General features: G+C 47.7%; 2 protein-coding genes across 6 annotated transcripts in view; one reads left to right on the forward strand and one right to left on the reverse strand.

Moving 5' to 3' along the window:
- RRP8 (ribosomal RNA processing 8) overlaps positions 1–18,832 on the reverse strand; it is a 106,954-nt gene that overhangs the window by 54,976 nt on the left and 33,146 nt on the right. The window contains exon 8 of one of the 5 annotated variants that reach the window (XR_004664982.3): positions 1,686–1,705. The exons of the other annotated variants lie outside the window; for them this stretch is intronic. The gene's annotated coding sequence lies outside the window, so the exon portion shown is untranslated. The remainder of the gene's footprint in view (positions 1–1,685; positions 1,706–18,832) is intronic. 5 annotated transcript variants of the gene reach the window in all.
- Positions 1–18,832, forward strand: part of DNHD1 (dynein heavy chain domain 1) — a 74,802-nt gene that overhangs the window by 54,548 nt on the left and 1,422 nt on the right. The window contains exons 26-42 of the mRNA XM_055095168.2: positions 4,923–6,537; positions 6,725–6,933; positions 7,142–7,346; positions 7,421–7,523; positions 11,213–11,362; positions 11,610–11,792; positions 11,922–12,353; positions 12,562–13,033; positions 13,924–14,220; positions 14,470–14,622; positions 14,816–14,994; positions 15,124–16,089; positions 16,285–16,471; positions 16,683–16,805; positions 16,894–17,095; positions 18,237–18,328; positions 18,475–18,624. Coding sequence (XP_054951143.2) covers positions 4,923–6,537; positions 6,725–6,933; positions 7,142–7,346; positions 7,421–7,523; positions 11,213–11,362; positions 11,610–11,792; positions 11,922–12,353; positions 12,562–13,033; positions 13,924–14,220; positions 14,470–14,622; positions 14,816–14,994; positions 15,124–16,089; positions 16,285–16,471; positions 16,683–16,805; positions 16,894–17,095; positions 18,237–18,328; positions 18,475–18,624 — 5,718 coding nt within the window. The remainder of the gene's footprint in view (positions 1–4,922; positions 6,538–6,724; positions 6,934–7,141; positions 7,347–7,420; positions 7,524–11,212; positions 11,363–11,609; positions 11,793–11,921; positions 12,354–12,561; positions 13,034–13,923; positions 14,221–14,469; positions 14,623–14,815; positions 14,995–15,123; positions 16,090–16,284; positions 16,472–16,682; positions 16,806–16,893; positions 17,096–18,236; positions 18,329–18,474; positions 18,625–18,832) is intronic.

Consider the following 18,832-nt stretch of genomic DNA (forward strand, 5'->3'; position numbering starts at 1 on the left):
ACCCCGTCTCTACTAAAAATGCAAAAATTAGCTGGGCATGGTGGCATGTGCCTGTAATCACAGCTACTCGGGAGGCTGAGGCAGGAGAATTGCTTGAACCAGGGAGGTGGAAGTTGCGGTGAGGTGAGATTTGCACCACTGCACTCCAGCCTGGCGACAGAGCGAGACTCCGTCTCCAAAAAAAAGGGGAGCCAGGCATGGTGGCATGCACCTGTAATCCCAGCTACTAGGGAGGGAGGCTTAGGCAGGAGGATTTCTTGAGGCCAGGAGTTCAAGACCAGCCTGGGCAGCATAGTGGGACCCTCATTTAAAAAAAAAAGTTTTAAAAAATGGATAAGGGAAAATTATGAAAAACTTTATGCTAATAAATTTAGCAACTTAGGTGAAATGGATACATGCTGTATTCGTCTGTTTTCACACTGCAATAAAGAACTACTTGAGACTGGGTAATTCATAAAGAAAAGAGGGTTAGGCCGGGCATGGTGGCTCACGCCTGTAATCCCAGCACTTTGGGAGGCTGAGGCAGGTTGATCACTTGAGGTCAGGAGTTTGAGACCAGCCTGGCCGACATGGTGAAACCCCATCTCTACTAAAAATACAAAAATTAGCTGGGTGTGGTGGGGGTCACCTGTAATCCCAGCTACTTGGGAGGCTGAGGCAGGAGAATCACTTGAACCTGGGAGGCAGAGGTTGCAGTGAGCCAGGATCGCGCCATTGCACTCCAGCCTGGGTGACAAGAGCGAAACTTCGTCCCAAAAAATATATATATATAAGTAGGTTTAATTGACTCACAGTTCCGCATGGATGGGGAGCCCTCAGGAAACTTAAAGTCGTGGCAAAAGGCGAAGGGGAGGCAAGGCACATCTTACATAGCAGTTGGCGGGGGCGGGGTGGGGTGAGGAGATGTACCATCAGAACTTATGAGAAATTGCTCACTATCATGAGAACAGCATGGGGGAAACCGGCCCCGTGATCCACTCACCTCCCACCAGGTCCCTCCCTCAACATATGGGGATTACAATTCAAGACAAAATTTGGTTGGGGACACAGAGCCAAACCATATCACATGCCTTACAAAAACAACTTGTCAAAGCCTGAACAAAAGAAGAAAAATAATAGAAAATGAACAGCCTCACACCTAAGAAAAGTTTGAATGCATAATAATAAATGTTTCCAGTCCCAGATGGTTATACAGTTGAATTATATCAAATATTTAGAAAAAAAGTACAACTTATATATACTTTTTCAGAAAATGGAGAATACTAAGCCATGATGAAGACATTTCAAGCAAAGAAATAAACTGTTATCTTTCATAAACCTAAATGCAAAAATAAATCCTCACTGAAATATTATTAAATAAAATTCAGCAACATACAAAAAGAATAATATCTTAAGACCAAACGGAGTCTATCCTGGGAAGGCAAAGCTGACTAAACATTGAAAAATCAATCAGTGTAGCTCACATTAACAGAATAAAGGAGCAAATGAGTAAGTAATATTAGTAGATAAAAATCACTTGACAAAATTCCAACACTATTCCATAACTCCCAGGAAACTAGGAATAGAAGATAACTTTCTCAATTTGATGAAAAGCATCTATTATACTTACAGGTAAATACATACTTAATGGTTAAATATTGAATACTGTCCCCCTAAAATCAGTTAAAAGGCAAGAACATACTCACTGCTTCTATTCAACATTGTACTGGAGACCACATCGATGCAATTAAGAAAAAGAAATAAAAGCTTTTAAAATTAGAAAAGACAAGTTAAAACTGTCTGTATTGGCATATAATATGATTGTCTACATAGAGACCCCAAAGGAATATTTTTTTAAACCCCATAAAAAACTACTACAATAAATAAGTTAATTCATCAGGGTCACAGGATACAGAATCAATCCATTGAAATCATTTGTATTTCTATATCCTAGTAACAAACCATTGGAAATTGAAATTTTAAAATATCACTTAAAAGTCATTTAAAAGCATAAAATACTTAGGAATAAATTTAATTAAAAGCATTCAAGATCTGTACACTGAAAATGACTAAATATTGCTGAGATAGAGGAAACGTAAATAAATGGAGAAATATATGATGTTCATGGATCAGAAGAGTCAGTATCATTAAGGTCTTCATTCTCCCCCAAATGATCTATAGATTCAATGCAATGCCACGCTAAATCTTAACATTTTTTTTTGGTAAGTTGACAGTCTTATTCTGAAACTTATATGGTAATGCAAAAGATCTAGAGCAGCCAGGCAACTTTGAAAAAGAACAAAGTTGGGACACCTACACTAGTGATGTAAAAACTTGCTATACAGTTGTTGTAATGAAGAGAGTGTGGTATTGGTATAAGGATATACATATGGACTAATGGAATAGAACAGAAAATGTGATATATAGTCATATGTGGCCAGTTGATTTTTAATAAATGTGCCAAGATAATTCAATAGGGGAAAGGATAGCCTTTTCAAAAAATGGTGCTGGAACATCTGGATATATGCATGGAAAAAAATGAACCATGTATTCTACCTCAAAATCTAGATAAAAATAAATTATGAGTGGATCACAGACCTAAATGTAAAAGCTAAAACTATAAAATTTTTAGAAAAAAATTGGAGAAAAATCTGTGTGACCTTGGTTGGGCAATGATTTCTTGTGCACAAAAACTAAATTGTATCAAAATTGAAAACCTATGCCCTTCAAAAGACACTGTTACGAAAATGAAAAAATAAGCTATTGACAGAGAAAACATGCATGATACATGTATCTGACAAAGGACTTGAACCTAGAATACATAAAAAACTCTTAAAACTCAATAAGAAAACAAACATCATCCCAATGTTTTAAATGGACAAAAGACTTACACTTCACAAAAGATGTATGAGTGGGCAACAGTATACAAAAAGATGCTTGATATTATCAGGCATCAGTGAACTGCAAATTTAAACCACCATGTGATAATTAAAAAGACTAACAATAATAAGTGTTTTCAAAGATGTAGAGCAACTGAAACTCTCTCACTTTGATGGTGAGAATGTAAAATGGTACATCCACTATAAAAAATATATGCCAGTTTCTTACAAAATTAAATATTACTTAACATATGACCCAGCAATTCCACTCTTAGGTATTCACCCAAGTAAAATGAGAACCGCATATCCTCAAACTTAGTATACACGAACATTCATAGCAGCATTGTTCTGTATAATGGTAAATCCACATCTCCACCCAAATGGCTCCAGGTGGTGGCAAGAGATAAGAGTTTAGAAGCGCCTCTCCCACCCAGCCGACTAGCTCCCTGCTTTGCCTCCTTTCCTTTAAAAACAGGCCATTCAGGCATTTGCCTGAAAACTTAAAATGACCCACACCCTATTCCCTTACATATACTGCCAGTCCCTCCCTCCATCCCTCCTTTCCTCCCTCATTCCCTCCCTCTCTGTCTCTCTCTCTGTCTCTTTCTCTCTCTGTCTCTCTCTCTCAATCTGACTCTTCATTGCTGCCTCAGGTGACATGAGGATGGAGGACTGATCTCCCGGCTCATTATGCCCTCCTTGCACAGGATTAAGTAAAAATCTTTGAACTTGTTTCCTATTGTTGTGGTGTATTGAATTTGTCCTTCTATCTAAAGAACCAGAATAAGTTTTCTGTGTGAAGGACTCTCTGTCACAGGTCAGACAACTAGGCATTAGGCTGTCCATCAGATAAGAGAAGTATCCTGTGAAAGGCACACTGTAAACCCCCACACTCAGCTCCCCTTTATTTCCTGTTAGGGCAGGGTTGTTGGCTGCTCTGGTACTAGAACACCAGTTTAACTGGGGGCTCTCAGAAAAATACTACTCAGGAATAAAATGGAACAAACTACGGAAACACGCAAAAACATGGATGAGTCTGAAAAACCTGCTGAGTAAAAAGATAGACATGATCAAGTACATACCGTATGATTCTATTTATATGAGGTTCTAGAACAGACAAAGCTAACCTATAGTGATGGAAATCAGATCAAATAACAATGCCTGTGATGGTGGTGGCAGAGGGATTGATTGGCTTTAAAGGAGCATGAGGAACTTTCTAGGGTGATGAAAATGTTCTAAATATCATCGGGGTGGTGATGACACAGGTGTGTACATTAGTCAAAATTCACTGAACTGTACACTTAAAATGTATACATTTTGTTGTATGTAAATCATGTCTTAATAAAATTTATTTTTAAAATTTATTATTATTATTATTATTAGAGACAAAGTCTCACTCTGCCACTCAGGCTGGATGGTGCGATCAGGGCTCACTCAAGCTCTTGTGCTCAAGTGATCCTCCAGCCTTAGCCTCCCAAGTAGACAGGTCTACAGCACACATCACCAGGCCCAGCTATTTTATTTTTCATTTTTTGTAGAAACAAGGTCTTGCTATGTTACCCAGGCTGGTCTTGAACTCCTGGCCTCCAAAAATCTTTCCATCTCAGCCTCCAAAAGTGTTGATTACAGGAGTGAGCCACCACCTCCCAGCCTAAAGTTGATTTTTTTTTAAGTGCACATGTGATATAACTGTATTCTCTTTGACCGAAATGATTGCGCTTTCCCGCTAATTGTGATCGATCTGGTTTCTATCCTTCTCGGCTTCCAAATCTTAGTATTCATTAACCTTCAGTTAATGAATTATTATTCATTATTATCATTATTAACCTTCGGTTAATGAATAATAAGTCACAGAGGTAGGATCTAGGGAGAAGAGAGAAGAAATTCCTCAATTTTAGGGAGAATGTGGGGGAGGGAGAATAGCTTACTCAAATGTGACCAAGTCCCAACACGTCAGATTCACAAAATTCCTTTAGAACCATGTGTGGCAGGAATAGAGGGAACAGGTTGATACTCTCATGTGGACTTTTACATGTCCTCATTATTATTCCTCATGTCCCATAGACCCAGAGAAGAGCTGCCAGCCAGTGTTGGAGACTCTGCGCCAGGCCATGGATGGCACTGTGTATGCCCACAGCACCTTGGAACTGCAGACACTGCAGCCTACAGTCAACTTCCTTGCCACTGTCACAGTGCCAGGATACTGTGAGCACCCACTGTGTCCACGCCTCTTTCGACTCTTCACAGTCCTAGCCCTGGAAAGCATGACCCAGGCCACCCTGCTGGACAGACATGTGCCTATCATTCAGGCTTGGCTTGAGCGTTTCCCTTCTGTGGAACGGGAGCGTGCTCTGGCACGAGGTCTGGTTAGGGCCTCAGTAGAGGCCTGGGAGGCTGTGTGCAATTGCTTCATGCCTTCACCCCTCCACCCACACTACCACTTCTCCCTACACTCTGTGAGCCACCTATTGAGCAGCCTGCAGCTGCTGCCCAACAGAATAGGCTCCCGAGGTTTTGTGGACTATCCCAACCACCAGGAGCACTTGCGCCGGGTGTCAGGCCTGCGAGGCACTTGTCTGACTGTTATGATGGCCACACGCAATGTGGTGCGTCTTTGGTTGCATGAGGCACAGAGAACCTTTTGTGACCGGCTGGACAGCCCCAGGGAACGCTCCTACTGTGCCAAGCTGCTCCTAGTAGTAGCTCAGAGTGTCTTCTGCTGTGGGCCAGGGCCCCAGCACCTGGGCAAGGACCATCAGGAGAGTGAGGAGGAGGAGGAGGAGGAGAGGGTGCCTGAAGTAGAATCTGAAGGGGAGTTGGCCCAGTGGGAGGACTTCAGCAACAGCAACAGTGAAACAGAGGAGGAAGAGGAACCTTATGGCCTTCAGGTCGCCAGAGTCTCAAACTCCAGAGATCCAAGTCTAACACCATCCACAGGACCAGTACGCAGGGGGATGAAGGAAAGCATAAGTCACAAGATAAGGCAAGAGAAAGGCACAGGGGCATCCAACTATAGGCTCCAGGTAAGGAGATCATTCAAGACTTGGTGGCAGAAGAAACCCCAGATGGACCTGATCTCACCCTTGTTGTTACCAGTGCTACTACTACATCCCCAGGAAAAGCCCTCAGACCTGGTCTTCAGTCAGGAGCTGATACTGGGGCCTAACTCTGAGACCCCCAACTTGTACCTGGAACGACAGTGGGAGAAGCTAGAGGAGCAGTTGGCCACCTCAGCTGCTCAACTGAAGTTGAGCCCCCACCTGGCCCGGTGTCATTCCATGGCCCAGCACGTGGCCCGCCTGGTCCGGGTGCTGGCCAGGCCCCGGCAGCATGGCCTGCTGCTCTCGGGGGCTCTGGGTACTGGGCGCCACACTGCCATCACTCTGGCTTCTAGCATTTGTCAGGCCCATTTCTTTCATCTACCATCTGGGTCAGAGGAGGCCATTCTCCAATGTCTACGAGATGCCAGCTGGCATGCTGGCATGTTAAGCCAGCCAGTGGCTCTGTTGGTACCCAGTGGTGTGGATCTCACTACACTTCATCGCCTCCTGGCCCTGGCAACCTCAGGCAGTTTCCCTGGCCAGTACACAGAAGCAGATTTGGACCGCATTGGAGAACACCTCCCCAGGGAGAACCCTGGTGTCAAACAGAACATCAAGAAGGAAATGGTGTTGCAGAGGTGAGGCCAAGAACCCCATATGCGAATCTGCTCTGCTCTTACGCTGTCTTGGCCAAAAGGCCAAAAGGAATTCTGTGGGCTGCCATGAGGGCTGAGAAGATTGGGGCTAAGTGGTCTGGCTGGGACTGGGGCCAGGAGGGGCAAGCAAAGGTAAAGGGGAGGACATTAGCTGAGCCCTGGCCCACAGGTTCCACCAGCAAGTGTGCAGCCACCTTCACCTGTTCTTCCTGATTGGAGATAAACAGGCCCACAAGCAGCTGCCCTCCACCCTTTTCCTGAGGCTCCTTCAACTGGCCACTGCCAGCATTGACCGCTATGAACCCTGGGACCAAGCTGCCCTGGTCAAGGTGGCCCAGCATCACCTGGAGGGTGCTCAGAGTGTACCCCTTGATGACGGTAAGCCCTTTTTACTTGTCCTTACCACTTATCTCTACCAGGCTCTAATGAGGGTTATTACCTAGGTCAGTCTCTCTCTCTCCCTCTCTAGAGCCTACAGAGCCCCCTTCACATTTCCTACCCTTCTTCCTGAGCTAGGAGAGGATCCCTTTCCTTTCCTGTTTTCCTACAAGCTCACAGAGTGAGGCTAAAGCCATGCCCATTGCAGGCTCCTGGAAGTACCCAGACCTCCAGGCCTCAATTCCCAGTGTGGCCAAAGCCATGGCTCTTATCCACCTTTCGGCCACCCACTACCATGAGCACCTGTGCCCTGCATTGCCACTCGTCACCCCCAAGACCTTCCTAGACTTCCTGGACACTTTCCTGATGCTGCAGCAACAGACAATCCTGAAGATTAAGAACAAGGCCCAGCGGTGAGTGTCCCGTCCCCTGCAGTGTACCTCCTTCTGCTCCTTTGGGTTTCCTCACCAGCACATTGTATCTCCAGGATCCAGCATGCCTTGGAGAATCTGAGAATGCTGACTAAGGAGCACGGTACCCATGCCAATCTGATCTTTGACTTGGAACAGCAGCTGAAAGACTCCGGCAAGGTAAGGAGATGATTTTGAGGCTTCCATGGTGGTGTCAAAGCAGGAGCCCAAAAGGGGACTTGAAAGGAAGCAACCAGAATGAACCTTAATTCTTGTCCCCCTAAGCTTCCCCTTTCCCTAGGAAATCTCTCTGATCTCCGCTGCCTCCTCCTTTACAGCTTAGGTTCAAAAGTTTCCCATGATACAGCTAAGACCAGATTGATTCTTCATAACAGGTGAAACCCAAGCATCTGCTTCTGGCTGCCCCCAGTACCATGATCATGTGACGTTCAGTATGCTGCCAAGATCTCTGTAGATTCCCATGGGGGTTGGGGCAGGCATTACATCTCAGTCACCACTCACTCACCTCTTAGAGTTATCCTCTTTTTCCATAACTCTTTGTCCCCATACCCTTTCTTCCACAAAAGCAACAAACAAAACTGTTGTATACAGTGAGGACATGTAGATGGGTGATGGCAGCAGGGAGAAATTTGTATTATAGCATAAAACCAGAAGTAAATTTATAATGGTATACTAGACAAGAGTGTCCTCAATTGTCTTACTCACCCTCCTCTACCAGGCATTTTCCAGTGACCAACTTTTCCTTTCCTCTCTCATCTCTCTAACACCTGCTCTACAATGTTTTTGAGCCGTCCCATTTTTCCTTTAGCACTCCCTTCTAGTTGAAACCTCAAAACCTTTTGCTGTCATACAGAACAATCTTATTCTTTGAATAAACAAACTTCTTATATCTGGCTAAAATTGGTGATGATAGGGCTTATCACACCTTCTAAAGCCAAATACTCCTAGTTAAAGGTGTTTTCCCAAACTAAAGAGCAGTTTTGTTTTTAATAGGAAGAATTCTAAAATAGCATCTTTTACACAAGATGTTGATAAATATTCTGGTATAACTTCAGAGCAGTGAACTAGTGCCCATCTCACACTCAGATAATCTTTCTACTAGGGTTTCAGGTCTTAAGCTCCTAATACCTAGCCAGCTCTTCTGATAAGTGCCTTTAGGACTATCATCCAGTGCCACACAACTCCAGAGACATGGCGTATGTCGTGTCTACTAATATGGTTTTCACTGTGTTTTACATAAATGGTATCCCCTGGAGTTTTAAAGGTACTGGTGCCCTCCTACTATTCACCACCTAGGATGAACAGCTTAGATTAGACCTCAAGACTCAGTTAAGTTGCAAAGAAAGAAAAGAAAGTCAGAGAGCAACAGAAATCCCCTTTCCCAGTTTTTTGCCCTACATTTTCCCAAGATGATTAACACCAGGATTGTTGATCTGGTTTAGGGGTCCTAGTATTCCTTGATCTGTGAGTCAGTTACACCAGAGCAGAACACAGTAAGCCAAAGGTCTGGATAAGAGATGTTCGTAGTCTCAGGGTCATTCAGAGTCAGATCCCTTGGTCGTTCATTCAATAGCCGTAATAGTGTGTACTTCTTCCAGTGTTCCCCACCCCAAGAAAAGGCTAATATTACCACCCACTGAGCCAAATCCCAGGACTCATTCTGGGCCCCTCCATCTCTTTACTCTCTTATATTTAACTGGTTAATTTTGTCATTATTGCACTCAACAAAAATTTATTTTTTGTTCAGGCATTTCTTAATATTTATGTCTATGTCAATATATGCCTACATTTACATCTAGATGGATGGATAGATAGATAGATGATAGAATCCTTGCCCACACCTTTCTGAGGTAGCTATTCTTTTCTCACTTTACAGATGAGAAAACAAAGATCCAGAAAGGTTAGGGAGACTTCCCTAACCTTATAAGGTTGTGATGAGGATTAAACAAGATCTTACATGTCAAGTATTTAAATGTGCTGGCACATAGAGCTCAATAAATGTTAGTTACTATTAATATTAGGTTAGGCCAGGCACAGTGGCTCATGCCTGTAATCCCAGCACTTTGGAAGGCCACTGCCAATGGATCACTTGAGCCCAGGAGTTCAAGACCAGCCTGGGCAACACAGCAAAACACTGTCCTACAAAAAATTATTCAGGCATGGTAGCACCTATCTGTAGTTCCAGCTACTCAGGAGTCTGAGGTGGGAGGATCACCTGAGCCTGGGAGGTTGAAGCTGCAGTGAGAAATGATTGCACCACTGCACTCCAGCTTGGGTGACATAGTGAGACTTTGTCTCCAAAAAAGAAAAAAAAGAAAAAAATAGGTTAGATTGCTTCCTAATAAGAGGAGATAGGGGACTATCCTTACCTTCCTGGTGCTTATAGTTTAGCAGAAGATAAGAAGATATAGACTCATCCAGGCAATGACAGAACCGTGTTATAACAGAGTAAGTTCAGAGCACTCCAAATATCAAGAAAAACTTTCTAGAGAAAGCAGAGTGCCCCGCTGTGCAGCACAGAGCGTGTATATAACATGGTAGGAGCTCAAAAACATTCACTAACTGTATAAACAAATGAATGAAGTACATGACAGTTGATGCCTGAAAGTTAGGTCAGATCTGATCAGTGTTTGAAAGGGGCCAAGTGACAGAATGTCCCAGGTTGATATAACAGCATGTGAAAGGCCTAGAGGCAAAAGAGTGTGTGCCACATTGGAGGAACTGAAAGTCAGGAATGGCTGGAAAGTAGCGTGCTAGGAGAGAGAAAAGAGATGAGATTGAAATGATGAGTAGGGGCCTGGTCATGGGGGTATTGTCAATCAAATGTAGAAGTGACAAGTGTTAATGACAATGATTCAGTTTTTAGAAAACCAGCCAGGCTGCAGTGGGGGAATAAAAGGAGGGAAGTAAGAGTGGAAACTGAGAGACCAGTTAGGAGGCCAGTGTAGAAGGTCGGGAGTGAGAGGGCCTGAGCATGAGTGACTGACGTTGGGAAGGGCAGTGGACACGAGAGGCATTTAGGAGGTAGAATTGAAAGGTCTCAAAGATGGGCTGGATTTGGGGGGATTCAGGAGATGGAGCCAAGGGTAACAACTCAGTTTGTTCCTTGGGAATCTTGCCACCATTCTCTGAGAAAAAGAATACACAGGAGAGGAGTCAGATTGCAGGAGAGCTGAGGAGGCATAACCAATACATTCATTTGGGGACATGTGGAGTCTGAGGGGCCTATGAGACCCCCAAGGGAAGATTTCCACTAGGCAAATGAATACATGGTATGGGGCAGGGAGGGAACCTAGCTAGAGAGAGAGATTTGGCAGTTGGAACGTAAGTAGGAATCAAAGCCATGAGATTAGGGAGGGCATTTAGAAGTGTAGAGTGAGAAGAGAAAGGAGGCTCTGAAAAAATTGATGAGGAATAATTAAGGGCTGACAGAGGAAGAGAATGAGAAAGAGCAGCCAGAGAAGTTAGAGAAAGCCCAAGGAGAACACAGTATCATGAAGGCCAAGAGAGGAGGATGCCTCAAGAGGGAGGGAACTGTCTTCTGTGACAACTGCTGCTAATGGGTCAACTAAAATATAGAGTAGTGGGACATAACTGTTACACACATAGTCTTCGGGTGAAGCGGCTGCAGAAGAAGCAACCACACACTTGGGGCTGCGTTACTAGATAACTCACAGACTAATAAGTGACAGACCCAGAGCTCAGCCTCTCTCTGTGGCCTACTTGGAGTTCAACGTGGTCAGTCTTTCAAGTGAGGAGTGTGCTACAGTTCCAGGATCATAGGGTCTTCTGGGGTTTCCCGCATGCCCCAAGATCTGGAGCTGCAGGGCCTGGATCTCTCTTTGCAGAGTCTCAGCATGTTTCAGCAGCAGCTAGAGCAAAGCAAGCTCCTACACAAGCAGCAGCTGGAAGAGTGTCGGCATCAAGAGAACCTCATTGAGAACCTGGCCAGGCAACGGGATGCCCTGCAAGCTCAGCAAGAGGCTTTCCTGGAGCAGGTGGGCTCTTCCTGCCGCCTGCCCTGCACTGCTCCTCTCTCGAAAGAGGGCAACCCCTCTAAGGATACCAAGAGGAGAGGATGGAGTGACTCATGGAGGCTCCTGGGGGGAGGGGACAAAGGTAATAGGATGGCTTGGGGAGTGGCCTCTCATGGGGACTCCAAGGAGATGATTCCCCTAAAGACACCTTGAAGGAAGAACAGAACATCTCAGGAGCTCACTTCAGAGGGTATCTCTCCTCATTTAGATGAGCAAGGCATTTCTGGGGCCTCTGAGCCAGCTGCAGATGGCTGACTTTGAGGAGATACGGAGCTATCGAGCACCACCAGAATCTGTGGTCCGGGTGACTGATGCAATGTGTGACTTGTTCCACCATGAAACAGGCTGGGCCAGTGCCAAACAGCTGTTATGCACTGAGGATTTTTATCAGGTAGGAAGGGTGGAGCACAATGAAGGAGGATAGGGGAGGCATAAAAGGGACACTTGGCAAGGCTAAACTGTTGGGTCAAGGTCCAGAGCACCCGTGTCCTCCCCATCCCTTTAACATACATCCTTCCAGGAGCTGGTGTTCTTCCCCAAGGAGAAGATAACAGACTCAGAGCTGATAAAGTTACATCTAATTCTGAAGGCTCCAGGTATGAACGATGCAGCCCTGCGGGCAGTGAGCCGACCTGCAGCCAGCCTGGCTGCCTGGCTCTGGGCTGTTCTGCACTATGGGCTGGCACATTGCCGGGGACTGCCCACGGGCCTGCTGCTGCAGCAAGTGGAGGCAACACTCACTCGGGAGCAGGCCCGCCTGGGCTACTACCAGTTTCAGGCCCAGGAGACCCTGGAGCATAATTTGGCCCTGGCTAAGATGGTGGAGGATGCCCAAGCTTCCCACAACTGCGTGGCAAAGACCCTCAGTCAAGCACAGTGTGGGCAGTATCACAAATGGCCCATGAAGGCTGCACTGCTCACGCCTATGCGTGCCTGGACTACACAGCTCCAGGTAACCATCCCCCTCCCAGATGTCTCCCCCAAAGTTCCTTTTATGCCGTTCGCCTGCTCCTCCCTGTGCCCTCACTGCCTCCCTCTGTCCCTCTCTGCACTCCTTGCCGTACTTTCCTCCACACCCCACCTTGCCCTCCCTCTGCCATATCTCTGCCTGCACCCTCCTCACTGGCCTACACAGCCTCTGGTCTTCCCTTCCACTCCAGAAGCTGAAGGGACGCTGCATGACTGTGTTCGGAGATACTCTCCTATGTTCAGCTGCCATCGTCTACCTGGGTCCCTTCCCACCATTGCGGCGCCAAGAGCTACTGGACAAGTGGTTAGCTCTGTGTAGGGGCTTTCAGGAGGCTCTGGGCCCAGATGATGTGGCACAGGCACTGAAGCGGAAGCAAAAATCTGTCAGCGTACCACCAAAGAACCCCCTGCTGGCTACACACGCTCCCTTCAGTATTCTGTCCTTGCTGAGCTCTGAATCGGAACAGTACCAGTGGGATGGAAACCTGAAGCCACAGGCAAAGTCGGCCCACCTGGCAGGCTTGCTTCTGCGAAGCCCCACACACTACAGTAGTTGCCGTTGGCCTCTGCTGCTTGACCCCAGCAACCAGGCCCTCATCTGGTTGGACCCGCTGCCTCTGGAAGAGAATAGATCTTTTGCACCAGCCCCCACTGAGGGTAGAGGTAAGCAGGCATAATAAATGCAATGCTTCCGGAGTATCTGAACTGCCCAACACTCAGCCTCATGTGGTCTTTCCCTTCATAATGAGGACACTGTATTTTTGTGATCAGGATGTCCCAGATTTCACCAGCCTATACTATAGGAATAAATTTGGTCACATTTATTTTTTCTCTTTATGACAATGATTCTGAATCTACATGACTGATTGGTCCATGATCTTCCACTTCCCTGGTCTACTCAGCACTACCCAAATTTATCCAATGTTCAGAAATCCTGGGGAATATTTCTGTTGGCTCTGTTTGGATCGGGGACCCATCTGGGTGGAGTATGGGAAGGAACATTTTCTAGGAAAAGGAATAGAGTGTTTATTTCCCAGAAGAAGAGGCTGGGGATTGAGTTTGTGAGAAAAATGTGACCTTATTTGGAAAGGGGTCCTTTCAGATGTAATTAAGTTAAGGACTTTGAATGAGATCACCCTGATTCTTATCCGGATGGGCCCTAAATCCTGCAAGTGCCCTTACAAGAGGCAGAAGAAAAGGCATAGAAAATACAGAAGAGAGGCTATGTGAAGACAGAGGATGAATAGGATCCCTCCCTGGAATTTTAGAGTAATAACTGTGATAGCCAACATTTATTGAGTGCTCACTACGTGCACATCTAAGTGTTTTCTATGTATCATTTCATTTAATCTTCACAGTAACCCTATGAGGTCGCCACTAATATCAACCCCATTTTGCAGATAAGAAAATTGAGTCATAGAGAGCTTAAGCAACTTTCCTAAGATGTCTTCCTGCAGACCTTTCCTCATGAAATGGAGCCCTTCAGTGAATTCCTCCCCTAAGGAGTCTGATTCCCCCCCTAAGAAGAGCTCCTCTGAATCTTTCTGCCCCAGGGAAAGGCCTCATGAGAAATCAAAAGAGAGAGAGTAAAACGGACATGAAAGAGGAAGATGATGAGAGTGAAGAGAGTAATGAGGCTAAGGACCAGACGAAAGAGCAGAAGGCAGAGGAAAGAAAAAATGAGCAGGAGAAAGAGCAAGAGGAAAATGAAGAGAAAGAGGAGGAGGAGACAGAGAGCCAGGGGTCAAAGCCAGCCTGTGAGACTCAGCTTCCATCTCTTCCCTACCTTAGTGTTCTTTCAGGTGCTGACCCAGAGCTGGGTTCTCAGCTCCAGGAGGCAGCTGCTTCTGGTGAGAACTGGTCCCCACCCACCCTGGCCCCTTTTTGACTTGCCCCATTCTGTGACCCCACAGGCCTCCCACACCTCAGTCTAACTTCAGTTCCCATCCTTCATCCCAGGCACTAACGATATTGAAGCGTCTTGTGGGAACCCTCCTATCAGCCACAGGGAAGCTGGTCAGAGCCAGACCTCGTGCCTGGGGAATGGGGATCATGGGTGCTGGCATTGTGGGTAGGGTGCCTTTGCCTCCCTCTCACAGGCCTGCCTGTGTTACTGACCAATGTGGAGCTGGGTCTAGGGTGCGAAGAACTGCAATGGCTGCTGCAGCGGGAGCAGCTGAGTCCACCCCAGGTGCAGCCTGGCTTCTGTCTGTATCTCAGCACCACCCTCTCCCTCTGTGCCATGGAAAAAGGTGAGGCCCAGAGGGCAAATTGCCAGCACAGTTGTGTGGACACACTAGGCCCTCAGCACCAGCCCTAAGAGGGCTTCACTCAACCTGGCCCAGAGCAGGCACAGGTCTATAGCAGGGAGCCATACTCCCTGTCTACTCTACCCCCTGGCTCTGCCAAGGGGAAGAGGTTAAGCATCTCCCATGTTACCCCAAGCGCTAGGTTGTGAACTGCTAAAGGGGCTGAATGTGTTGGATCTGGGCCTGAACATGGAAATACTGGAAGAACAGATGCTGCATGAAATCTTGTGCAGAGAGTATCCTGACCTCGAGACCCGCTGGCAGGACCTAAAGATCAGAGCCCTAGATACCTGCAAGGCTGTGGAGGCTGCTGAGGTGCTTGGGGGCTCAGTCTGTGGGTTGAGATGAGCATTGGATGGACCTGGGTAAGGGGGTGGAGATGAATGTAGATGTTTGGGGTCTGTGGGAAAGGGCCAGATCCATCCAACAAATGAGTGTATGCAGGAGTGGCTGCTGACGATGCTGCTGTTCCAGAATCCGAAGCGTCAGAAGCCAGCCAAGTTTCTGCGGAACATAGTGAGGGCCCAGGGAAAGCTATGCCAGCTGCGTGCTCATTGTGAAGAGTTAGAAGGGCAGAAACTACAGGAGATGGTATCGTGGGCACCCTATCGACCTGTGGTTTGGCATGGAATGGCCATGGTAAAGGCCCTAAGCCAACTGCAGAACCTGCTGCCACTTTTCTGTATGAGCCCAGAGAACTGGCTGGCAGTCACCAAGCAGGCTCTGGACAGCATGAAGCCACGTGAGATTAATCACGGGGAGGACCTGGCCAGCCATCTACTGCAATTGAGAGCACACCTGACCCGCCAGCTGCTGGGCAGCACCGTGACTGCACTGGGCCTTACCCAAGTACCCTTGGTGGGTGCATTGGGCGCTTTGGCTCTGCTGCAAGCAACAGGGAAAGCATCAGAGCTGGAAAGACTGGCACTCTGGCCTGGACTAGCAGCCTCTCCCAGCACAGTCCACAGCAAGCCAGTCTCAGATGTGGCTCGACCGGCCTGGCTTGGGCCAAAAGCCTGGCATGAATGTGAGATGTTAGAGCTGCTGCCCCCATTTGTTGGCCTGTGTGCCTCCCTGGCAGGCCACTCCAGTGCTTGGCAGGCTTACCTGTCACTGTCATCCACAGTGCTGGGTCCTGCACCTGGGCCAGGGCCTGAGCCACTCAGCCTCCTCCAGAAGCTGATCCTGTGGCGCGTTCTGCGACCTGAGTGCCTGGCAGGTGCCCTGGCAGACTTCACCACTAGCCTCCTGGGTCGGCCCCTGGATGAAAACATGTATGCTCCCACCATGCCCTTTAAACATAGTCAGGCTACTCAGCCCATGCTGATCTTGTTGCCACCGCCTGGCCACCCCTCAGCCACTCTGCATCCTCTGACTGTCATCCAGAAACTGGCTGCCAAGTATCAGCAGGTTTGAACCTAGTTTCTTGGCCACAGAGTGACCAGGCTCCTGTGGGCTGGGGCATGGGGGACCCCCTCCATGCATTTTCATGGATCTTTCTGTACTACTCAGGGACTTTGGGGATCATGGTAGCATTAGTTTGGGTCCCTCAGGTCACCCTAGGATCACTTTGAGTCATGCTGCCATCTCTTTTTTGGTCCCCAGGGGCAGAAGCAACTGCAGGTGATAGCCCTGGGCTCTGAAGCCTGGGACCCAGTCTCAGTTGTGGTCAGCACTCTATCCCAGGCTATGTATGAGGGGCACTGGCTGGTGCTGGACAACTGTCATCTGATGCCCCATTGGCCGAAAGAGCTGCTACAGCTCTTGCTGGAACTGTTAGGCAGAGCCAAGGGTGAGTTTATTGCCTAGATTGGCTTCCAGGATCCTATCCTACACTTGGGCCTTAGCTTGAAATCTCAGGCCTCATGGCCAGTGACCTAGCACCAAACTTGTCCACTTGGCCTTGTATCTGACTCCTGACACCCCTAGCCTCAAGTCTGATTCCTAGACTTCTGCCTGACCCTTTATCCAAGGACTGATCTCAGACCCTTGTCTGACTCTAGTGGTTGCAGACCTGGAATCAGAACAGCTTTTAGACCAACCTGAAAGCAGGAATGTAAGCACTGTTCACAGAGATTTTCGTCTTTGGCTTATTGTGCCTGCAGAGTCTAGTGCTTCTTTGCCAGGTGAGGAGCTTAACCCCCTACAGGCTCTCAAATTGGAAGTGGGAGGGCAACTGTGCTGTGCTGACTCAGCACTCTCCTTCCTCCCCAGCTGTGCTGACTCAGCACTCCATGCCTGTTTTCTGGAACCAGTCCCTGGAGCTGGGCCATGTTTTGATTGACAGTGTGGAGCTAGCCCAGCAAGTACTCTACATGCAACCCCCCACCCAGGCACTACCTCTGCTCCTCCTCCATGGCCTCCTGCTACACCGGCAGCTCTATGGAACAAGGCTGCAGGCACACAGGGGGCGCTGGTGAGGGACCCCCACCCATTCCTGCTCAGTCAATCACTCAACAAACATTGAGTATCTTCCATATGCTGGGATGAGTAAAACTAATTCATCTTTGGAAGCTCCAAAGAGCAAGGGCAAGGGGAAGTCAAGGAAGGCTTCTCCAAAGACTTTGAGATTTTACTTTGAATTGAGTCTTAAAAGCAGAGGCTAATCAGGTAGAGATGGGCCTTTCTGAGCAGAGGGACCTAAACTCAGCAGAAGGGAGGAGACTTGAGTGTGGTTGACGTGGACATGCTGGGTGTTGAGGAGGGAGAAGTAAGGTTCATTATAAAGGGCCTTTAAGACTAGGGCAAGGTAGGCCAGGTACAGTGGCTCATGCCTGTAATCCCAGCACTTTGGGAGGCGAGGCGGGTGGATCACGAGGTCAGGAGATCGTGACCATCCTGGCTAACACAGTGAAACCCCATCTGTACTAAAAATACAAAAACTTAGCCAGGCATGGTGGCAGGTGCCTGTAGTCCCAGCTACTCGGGAGGCTGAGGCAGGAGAATGGCGTGAACCTGGGAGGTGGAGCTTGCAGTGAGCCGAGATTGCACCACTGCACTCCAGCCTGGGTGACAGTGCGAGACTCTGTCTCAAAAAAAAAGACTAGGGCAAGGTGCCTGATTTTATCCTGAAGACAGTGGGAAGCCACTGAAGGGTTTTAAGTAGAAGAAGAAACAATATCCTTTTTGTGTGTTGGAAAGATCACTCTGGATGCAACGTGGAGAATGGATCAGAGAAGGCAGGACTGGGGGCAAGCAGAGCAGCTTTAGGAGACTCTGGAAGTCTCCAGGGAAGAGATTGTGGTATGGGTAGTAGGGTAGTAGCCATGGAAGGGATAGAGAATAAATATGGGGTGAAGAGGAAGGAGGTGTCAAGGATGACTCTCAGATTTTTGCTTTAGATAATTGGGTGGCTGGCGGTACCTCTCACTGAAATAGGAGGTGGAACAGGTTTTATGGGGGGAAATGATGATTTCAGTTGAAAGCAAGTTGTATTTGAGGTGCCAAGTGGCAATGAACCTGAAGCTCAGGAGAGAGGTTTGAACTGAAGACAAGACTTGACAGTCCTCAGCATATAGATGATATGTGAAACCTTGCTTTCCGCTCCCCTTCTCTAGGAGTCAAGCGACTCTAACCCAGGTTCTTCAGACCCAAGATCAGCTGTGGGCAAGTCTTAGCAATCCCCGTGCTGCCGTGCAAGAGCTGGCTGGTGAGACCCTTCCTCTCCCCCTTGGAGTCATCAGCCCCCAGGAGAGCCTAGAAGAGGGTGGGGGTGGGATATAATTCACAGCTTTGGTTTTGGCGGTGGTGGAAACTGAAGGTACTGGAACTGAGAGACTCTAACCTCATCTTCAGCTTCAGTTTTCTACGGGGGTCCTCTGGGGGACACTGAGGACAGGGAGGCCCTGATTAGCCTCACACAAGCCTGCCTGAGCCCCAGTAGCGGGAGCTGGGTCCAGCCACACACACCTCAGTCTTTGCTGGCCACGCTCATGCCCCTCCCAGGTAAGCCTCACTCAGGTATCTGTTTTGGGGTAGGGAATAGTGCAATGCAATGCCACCCCCCACAGAAATGTGGACAGCAGTCTCAATAAAGGTATATGAGGGGGTAATATTCATACTGTTATGGGGGTGATGGCAGTAAAGGATCAGAGGAAGGCCTACTCTCTCGAGTCTAGGGTGGGGAGAGTCCATCTTGTCCCTCACCCCTCAC

This window comes from Pan paniscus, chromosome 9, assembly GCF_029289425.2.
Source record: "Pan paniscus chromosome 9, NHGRI_mPanPan1-v2.0_pri, whole genome shotgun sequence".
In the NCBI taxonomy this organism is placed as follows: Eukaryota; Metazoa; Chordata; class Mammalia; order Primates; family Hominidae; genus Pan; species Pan paniscus.